The sequence below is a fragment of the Chaetura pelagica genome, unplaced genomic scaffold (genome assembly GCF_000747805.2).
Source record: "Chaetura pelagica isolate M959 unplaced genomic scaffold, ChaPel_1.0 scaffold104, whole genome shotgun sequence".
NCBI classification, from domain to species: domain Eukaryota; kingdom Metazoa; phylum Chordata; class Aves; order Apodiformes; family Apodidae; genus Chaetura; species Chaetura pelagica.
The window spans coordinates 9,739,496-9,748,242 of record NW_009953786.1 but is presented as its reverse complement, the minus strand read 5'-3'; the positions used below and the strand labels follow the sequence as shown (position 1 = coordinate 9,748,242).

The 8,747-nt window shown below is 39.5% G+C and overlaps 1 protein-coding gene across 1 annotated transcript in view; it reads left to right on the top strand.

Annotated features, from left to right (window-relative positions):
• The first annotated feature begins 97 nt into the window (after positions 1-97).
• RBM24 (RNA binding motif protein 24) overlaps positions 98-8,747 on the top strand; it is a 9,469-nt gene continuing 819 nt past the window's right edge. Inside the window, exons 1-3 of the mRNA XM_010000992.1 lie at positions 98-218; positions 1,377-1,431; positions 8,550-8,747. Of these exons, the coding sequence (XP_009999294.1) occupies positions 101-218; positions 1,377-1,431; positions 8,550-8,747 (371 nt within the window). The 5' untranslated portion in view covers positions 98-100. The remainder of the gene's footprint in view (positions 219-1,376; positions 1,432-8,549) is intronic.

The following is an 8,747-nucleotide window of genomic DNA, read 5'->3' as shown; positions in this document are numbered from 1 at the left end:
AGCGCCCACCGAGGGGCAGGTGGGTCGCTGAGGAGGGCAAGAGGCGTCCCCGTCGGCGCGGAGCGGGGTCTAACGCGCCGCGTCGCCCGTTAAGGTCACCATGGCTGACAGAGCTGCTGCTGAAAGGGCTTGTAAAGACCCCAACCCCATCATCGACGGCAGGAAAGCCAACGTGAACCTGGCGTACCTGGGGGCCAAGCCGCGGATCATGCAGCCAGGTGAGGAAGCGGCCCTTGGAGGGCTTTTCTCTCTCTTGTGTTCCTCACGTTTCTGAAGAGAGCGAAACTTTGAAACAAAAAGCAGGTGGAGCTGCCCAGCACTTTTCCTGCAGTACTCTTGACTGTTTGTTCGGGTGTGCTTTGGTTTTGATATTTAAAGGCAGCATGTGGTAGCTTTCTGCCCATTTTTCACGTGACTGATTTAAACAAACAAACAAAAAAAAAACCACCCCATACCATAAAATAAAAACATAAAAGCAATCAGAGATAAAACATCTGCAGTTCCCCAGGAAGACTTCCACAGCTCAGACACTCAGTTGGCTGTTCCTGCTGCTGGGAGTGCGGCGGCGCTGACCATTTACAGTATCGTTGCAGGGAAAGACTGGCCTAGGAATGAATCGCTTCCAATGTGTGCGGTCTTATTCATACAAACAATATCTTAATGCAGACTCCTCGAGAAGATGGGAGCTATTATGCAGACTTCAAAATGAAAGGGCTCTTCCTCAGATCACATCTGAGCCAATCTGATGTCCTGGGCACTTCCCAAACTGCTGCTTTACAGCGAGAGGAAGAAGAGTGCCAAGGGACGTGCGCACGATGCAGAGGCTGCTCTGAATTCCTCTGTGCTTAGCCTGAGGAACACTTGTGCGAATAATTAGGTGCCCATCAAGGGAAGAAGGGGGTTAAACTTGGGCTGTTTGAAGAACAGAGATGAACTTAGGGTTTTACTCCCATGCTAAGTCCTCATAAGTGGAGATGGCTTGAACGTGAAGTCTGTAGAAAGTACAATGGGTTAATACAAATACGCTGATCAATAGAAAGTACAATATCATCCTTAAGAGGCTAAAGTTAGGGACCAAAATGGAGCACAAAATGTGAATGAAAATGCTGTGCTTTTTATGTAGAAAAAGTCATTCTGAACATCTCTAGGAAAGCATGTGCTTTAGTATTTTAAGTTTTGTGCACGTGTACGTCTGCGCGTATATCCGAACTGATATATTTTACTTTCCGATTGGTGATTGTACAGCCACTCAGACACTGTCACTGGAGGTGGTTACTGAAGGCTGTTGCTCTGCATTGGTGTGCGTGTATTTATATGGCATAAAAGTGGCCAAAAGAACACCCATACAGAGAATATAACGTGCTTTTTGTTCGTAGGTTTTGCCTTTGGTGTCCAGCAACTTCATCCAGCTCTGATACAGAGGCCTTTTGGGTAAGTCTGTTCAGTGGGATCTCAAACAGGGGAGGAAAAATAATTTTTTTAAAAAAAATAAAAGTGCTCTGAATTCCTCTGTGCTTAGCCTGAGGAACACTTGTGCGAATAATTAGGTGCCCATCAAGGGAAGAAGGGGGTTAAACTTGGGCTGTTTGAAGAACAGAGATGAACTTAGGGTTTTACTCCCATGCTAAGTCCTCATAAGTGGAGATGGCTTGAACGTGAAGTCTGTAGAAAGTACAATGGGTTAATACAAATACGCTGATCAATAGAAAGTACAATATCATCCTTAAGAGGCTAAAGTTAGGGACCAAAATGGAGCACAAAATGTGAATGAAAATGCTGTGCTTTTTATGTAGAAAAAGTCATTCTGAACATCTCTAGGAAAGCATGTGCTTTAGTATTTTAAGTTTTGTGCACGTGTACGTCTGCGCGTATATCCGAACTGATATATTTTACTTTCCGATTGGTGATTGTACAGCCACTCAGACACTGTCACTGGAGGTGGTTACTGAAGGCTGTTGCTCTGCATTGGTGTGCGTGTATTTATATGGCATAAAAGTGGCCAAAAGAACACCCATACAGAGAATATAACGTGCTTTTTGTTCGTAGGTTTTGCCTTTGGTGTCCAGCAACTTCATCCAGCTCTGATACAGAGGCCTTTTGGGTAAGTCTGTTCAGTGGGATCTCAAACAGGGGAGGAAAAATAATTTTTTTAAAAAAAATAAAAGAAAAAAAAAAAAAAAGGAAAGACAAAGTATGATCCTTGAAGGCCTCTTGCAGTAGCAGCCTTGTAAACTCACCAGCAATTGCAAAGTTTTCAGACTTTCAAATGTATACCCGTAAATGCGCTCACCTTGTCGGTCATGTTCTAATGCCGCAGCTGAGTCAAGTTGTGTGGGACGTGTCCCTTCCACCTAAGCGGTCCAGTCCCGTATGACCCTATGATAAAACAAGGAGGTATGACTTGATGCAAGATTGCTGTGCCCCATTTCTCTTTTTTCAGCTTGACTCAATGTTATTTATCTCTTTCTAATCTGACAGGGATCGTTTACAGTTAAGATAACTGATCAGAAGGATATGATGATAAGAGGTGGAATAGTTCTGTTTGGAATTAAACTCTGTAACCAGTAGACTCAAACACAAACAAGCTAAAATGGTGATTAACGATGCATGTATGTTTTTTTTCATATAGTCAATAGACCTCCGTGTGCTTTTTTTATTTTTTTATTTATTACAGTAATGAAGTGGTGTTGATAGCTAAACTGTGTGCTTTTATTTAATTGAAAGAGCTGTAGTGAAAGTTTTTTTGGGGGGTCTTTTTAATTTTGGTTTTGTTGTTGAACTTTGCCATGGGGAGCAAAGGGCCTTTTTTTTTTTTTCCCTTCTTTTAAACTGTAGCCCGTGACTTTTTTTAACCTATTTTTTAGTGAGTGCTAAAATTTGCTTTTTTTTTTTTTCCCTTGCTTTCAAGCTGTAGCCTGTGACTTTTTTAACCATATTTTGTAGTGAGTGCTAAATTGTGTGACTTCTTGATTTTTAAGTGAATCAACGTATTGCTTGCATGTTCATAATTTGTGGGGGGGTTTGTTCTTGGGAGGGGTGTGGAGCTCCTTATTAACAATGTGCGTCCATTTGGGCTTTCTAATTTGAGATATCTTTTCTCTTTAATAGGTAGTGCATTTCTCCTTTACTTTAGTGTACTATTCCTAAGCAGATCTAACTCTTGCTTCTTACAGGCATATAATTAGGAGGTGAAGTCTGCTTTAAACTTTCCATACAGTGTCACTTCACTAATGCACACTGACTGAGAAACTCATTGCAAAATAATGCATTTTGCTAATGAAGCTAACAACAAAGTAGGGAAAATGTGTCACAAATGCATTTTGTTTATTTGACTAGAATAGCTTTAGAATATCGTACCTAGCTCTTTATTAAGCAATGATAGCTCCTCAGCAGCTTAATTTATCAAAATGGCAGGGAACAGTTCTTGTCCTCAAAACCATAGGAAAAAGGTTTTCCTATATACCTCACGCACTTCTAAAAGAGAATGTTGATTCTTCTGAGACCTGTGGGGAGGTTGTGGAAAACTTTTTATCCTCTTATTTTCATTCTTTCGATTGTCCTCTGCTGTATTTTGTTTGACTTCTTTGAAGTCAGAGGAAACGACAGTGTGTATGCAGTCATCAGTTTATGATGCCTGCACTGAGGTCAGGAGAAGGTGGAGCACGTTGCCTCCAGAGCTGCTAAAGCACTTGTTGCACAGAGGAACCAGTGGACTGCCCCAGGATCAGCCGTGGAGAGACTGGGGATTTGCTGAGCACAACAGAAAAAGGAGAACCTGTGGCAATCCGTTGCTAAAAGGACTGTGCAAATGTAGGGCTCTTTTCTTGCTTTCCTTACCCAGAGCCAACAATAGATCATGTAAATTGTGTTTAGGTCAGGGAAGTTCTTCCAGCAAGCTGAATAATGTTTTATTTCTAATGCGATGTACATCAATCTGAAGAAAGGGAATGTCAGTTGCAGGGTCATGTGTATACAAATTGGTCATTTTTAATCCTTGTCTTTTGCCTTTTTTTTTTTGGTATGTGCAAACAAAGGAGATTATGAATCCTACTTCCTCCTCAAAATTTCCAATGACCTGTACTTTTTCAAAAGAGTGTAATTCAGATTAAGAAGAACAGCATTCATTAGGGTGAATAAACATCTTCATTCACTATATTCCTTTGAAATAAGAGGGATTGTTGCTTGAATCTGTCTTTATTGAAGAGTTCACTCTTAAAGGATGTGACATGCATTGCACTGAAATATATGGCCACCTTAAAGCCTTTCTTCCTTCTGTGCAGTTGCACTTTTTAAAACTACACTTTACTAATACGCTGTGTAAAATGGGTCATGGTGGTGATTCGTTACCAATACTCTGCTCATCCATACAAAAAACCTCCAGCTGTTTTGTGGTTTGTTTTGTGGGTTTTTTTCCTACCAGATGGCAAGTCAGTGAGCTGCTGCCATATTCTGGTATGGTCAGCAGTGTTTTGATATGGTTCCCCACCTATCAAACAAGAAACTGAAAAACATTGGCAAATTATGTTAGATTACTTTTACTGAGAAGATGAAGAAGTACAATACTGTGAATTAAGTACAACGTTATTGTGGTGGAGGGAGCCAGAAACTAGATTAGCTTCAATGCATGAAGCTAAATAAAATGTTGGAAATTTTTCTTTATTCAGTGCTGCAGAGATCAATTAATCTACCAAGTAATATGCTCTACATTCAGCATCTGTCTTACTCTTGGTGTGTTTCGTAGAAAGCTGTTTGATCATGGTGATCTACACAGCTCTGTTTTCAAGATTGTTTCTTAAAATACTATGAATTTGACAGGAGTTTATGGAGGGGGGAAATGACTTTTCCTCCTAAAATAGCTTTTCACATTTTGCATCTGTAATTTAATATTGGTGGGAAACTATGAGGTTATGCAGAGGTACTGCTGTAGGATATGACTTATTCTATTGGAGAGATTTTTTACCCTTTATTTTCTGTCCAAAATATTTACCTTGATCAAAATTAGAACATGCCCACTGTTTCTAGTAAAAACAGAGTTAACTCCACAGTTATTGAGTTCATTATCAAACAGTTAGCTGATACTACTTGCTTGGTATTATCTTCCAAGAGTCAGGCAATTCTGCTTTTCTTAAGAGATGGAAAAGCCCTTTCTTGAGTTGATGATCAAAAGACCTGTACAATACTAGACTACAGATAATCTGGAAAGAGGAAATGAAGCCGGAATAATTGGCAGTTAAATGCAGAACACTAAGTATCCTCTTAATGGTATCAGGCACAAATATAAAAGGAAGAATATTAAGGGACTTGTATGCCTTGATGTTTACATAACCTATTTCTGCTGTAAGGAAAGCTGAGCATTGATGAAAATCTACTCGCTCTTCAGTTACACTTAGAAAACCAGATGATGCCATGTAAGGGCCAAAGCAAAACATTTTGTTCAAAGTGGAACATCTATTTTCACTAGAATTTAATGTTGAGAGTCAACAATGTGCTACTGCTGAATTTCTGTATTCCACAGCTCTCTGCATTAGTGTAGAAAATCTTTTCTTTCCTTTGAAACAATTCTATTTCCCTTTATTTTTGTTTGTAGGATTCTTTTTCAGGTCTTGTTTAAAAACAAATCTTGTAACAACAATGAAGGTCGTAATGCACGTGGCATAAGTGTATGTCATTTGATTTTGAATATCCCAAAACTATGCTTACTGCTGAAGTTAAATGTGGCTTCTGTTTTCCTTTATTGCAGAAGCATAAAACAATAAATATATGTTGCAAAATAGAAACTACTGCCAGGAAAGAAAGTTTAAGCCATGCAAATTCTCACACTCTTACTCTTAAAAGTAAAGCAGCAACTTTTATTTAAAATTAAGGATACTAAGGATATCCAGCATAACCAGGAATTGCTTTTTCTACTTTTGACCTAGCAGAGTCTTAAAAGCAGTGGGGCTCTGAATGGCTGAGAGCTACATGTGCTGGCCTCTGCAGTAGGTAGAAATTTACTTTGGCCATATAAAGCCATTTTACTCGACTCAAAACAGTTGTAGCATGACAGATGATAAAAAATAGCCCCACTGCAGCTTATGCTGTCAATCATCATGTGTGAAATGGCATGGTGGTGAGCAGCCTGCACAGGGTTTATGTTTATTGTAGGGTAAGAAGTGGCAAACAGATAATGTTTCATAACTTCACCACCTGTTAGCTACTTGGCTTAAATAAAACAAGTCACAAGAGTTTTAAGTGGGAGCACATGTATCTTTCTGTCTTGTTCAAGGATATGGCCAAGTGTCTTCCTGTCTTCAGAAAATCTCCGTAACATCAGTTCAAGTCAACACAAGCAGCTAGATAAGCTTGCTTACTGTCTCTTCTGTTAGAATTACTCTTTTTCATAAATGCTGTATGTAAAGATTCCTTTGATGTGATGTTAAAGTGACTCTTAAGTGATGCAGAAGAGGCTCTTGGTGAATTCAAATTTGGTTTTATACCTCTGTTCTTAAGAAAGCATTATATTTATTAGGAGTGTACTTAATCGGTGACCAATATAAAATGCTTGTTTATGCTCATCCATTTTGTATGGAGAGGTCAGGTAATGATGTGTATTTAAATGTACAGAGCCAGCCTAAGTATGCTTCAAATGCGCTTCTGGCTAATCACTTCATAAATTAGGTGAGTGTTAAAAATCCAGCTTAAGGTTTTATGTTTTCTTTTTCTTCCCAATTCCTATTTGCCACTCTTTTTTTTATTTATTTTTTCTACATTTGTTCCTTCACATAGTAGAAAATGACATTTTCATTGACGTGTTGGGTTTTTATGATTGTGATTTTCATGTCTTAAACACGGCAGCTGAACATTTCTCTCTGCTAATATTCCTTTTTCAATCAGTTGAGCTCTTTATTTCTTGTAACAAAAACTAGGGTCTTCTAAAGCCTGACTGTCACATTTTAAACTATATTTTGCTATTAATCTAGTTGACAGCGTTTCTTTTGATTGAAATGTTTCCTTGTTGACCACTTGAGTAAATATTGAAGTTATTTTAAAACTGAAACAAAGAAAAACCTTTCCATTACATCATTAATTTGGAGAAGAGAGGACAGTTTTTACTGTTGGAATTTGCATCTGTGCTTGTAGTGCACTAAAATATTGGCATAGTCTTTAGAGTTGTCTGTAAAGCTAAAATTCAGTACGAAATTGTAGTGAATCTCCAAGCAATTTTTTATTCATTTATAAAGATTTTCTGACCAGAAAGGAGTTGTGTATATGAACGACTTCTCCGTGGAAATCTAGATGCAAGACAGGGTTATGAATGTAAAATGAGAATGATACAGAGTATATTGTTTTTAGAATTCCTGTTATATGATAAAACACAACTATGAGATGAACTTGAATGTACACTTGTGTGCTAAGACAACAATATGACCAGTTTTCAAAACTAAAGAGCTAAGTAAACAAGCCAAGGAAGCAAGCTTTGTGACTCGGAGAAGATGGGAAAGTGCGTACTGATATGTTCAGAATGGTTATTTCTTAAGCTGTACATCTGTTTTTTTTTTTACTTTTGTTAAGCACGAGATCTATTTAGATTTAATCTTATGCCCACCTCCCAAAAAACTCTATGCTGTATGTCTTGCATAGAAATAAACAAGCTGGCACAAAACAGGACATCAGTGGCCTGATAATCAAACAGGTTTGACCCTTGTGTCCGTACGAACTTTATAGAAGTGTGATGCACATGTACTTAGGAGTCACTGTTATGGATTTAATAGCATCTCTGTAGCTTCCCCTCAATGGCCTCTTGTGACGGAGTGAGCTGCACTATTCGTTCGTTTGGAAAGTGTGATTCTTGCTGTGTTTACCACACTTGTGAACTTTTCATTTAAACTCCTTTGTCGCCTGTGTTGGTTTTTTTGTTGTTGTTTTTTTTTTTCCTTATTTTTAATAAGGGTGACTGAGGTTGCAGAGAAATTAATGTGTGCTGAGTCTGCATAGCAACTTAAGTAGGGTTGCCACAATACACTCTTCCCTCCTTCCCTGAGAAGACTTTTACATAAAGTCAGGGTTCAGCCATTTTGTTGCTATTGTCAAGCTCATTATAGCGATGCTGTCAAACCGCTCAGTTACTAATTATAAATGTATTGCAGGAAATAATTTTACTAAGAGTCGACCAGATAAGTGAGAAGCAGGGTAATAAAAATTACTTACAGGTGTTTTGAAAAAGAAATACCGCAATTTTCCAGATGGAGTAATCAAGCTTACTCCTTTAGAGTCGTCTTAAAACTGACACCAGTAATCCTGGTCCTTCTGAAGATTCTAATTGCATTAGGCATAATATTCTCAAGGAACACTGAACACTCCCCTGTAGCTGGGCCCTAATGCTGTGCTGTGGAGCGATGCTGCTCTTTGGGCCAGTGAACCGGGAATCGGTCCGTTCAGTCTAGTTATTGTGGCAACCCTATGCACATAACAACAACTAAATTGAGTTTGTTTTAGTTCGGAAGTATGGATGTGACGCTCAGGCGCCGGCTCGCCTACCAACTCTAACTCCCTCTCCCATCTTTCAACAGGATACCTGCTCACTATGTCTATCCACAGGCCTTTGTGCAGCCAGGAGTGGTAATTCCCCACGTGCAACCCGCAGCAGCCGCCGCTTCCACTACACCCTACATCGACTACACCGGAGCTGCCTACGCCCAGTACTCGGCGGCCGCCGCCGCTGCAGCCTACGAGCAGTACCCGTACGCTGCCTCACCGGCCGCCGCGCC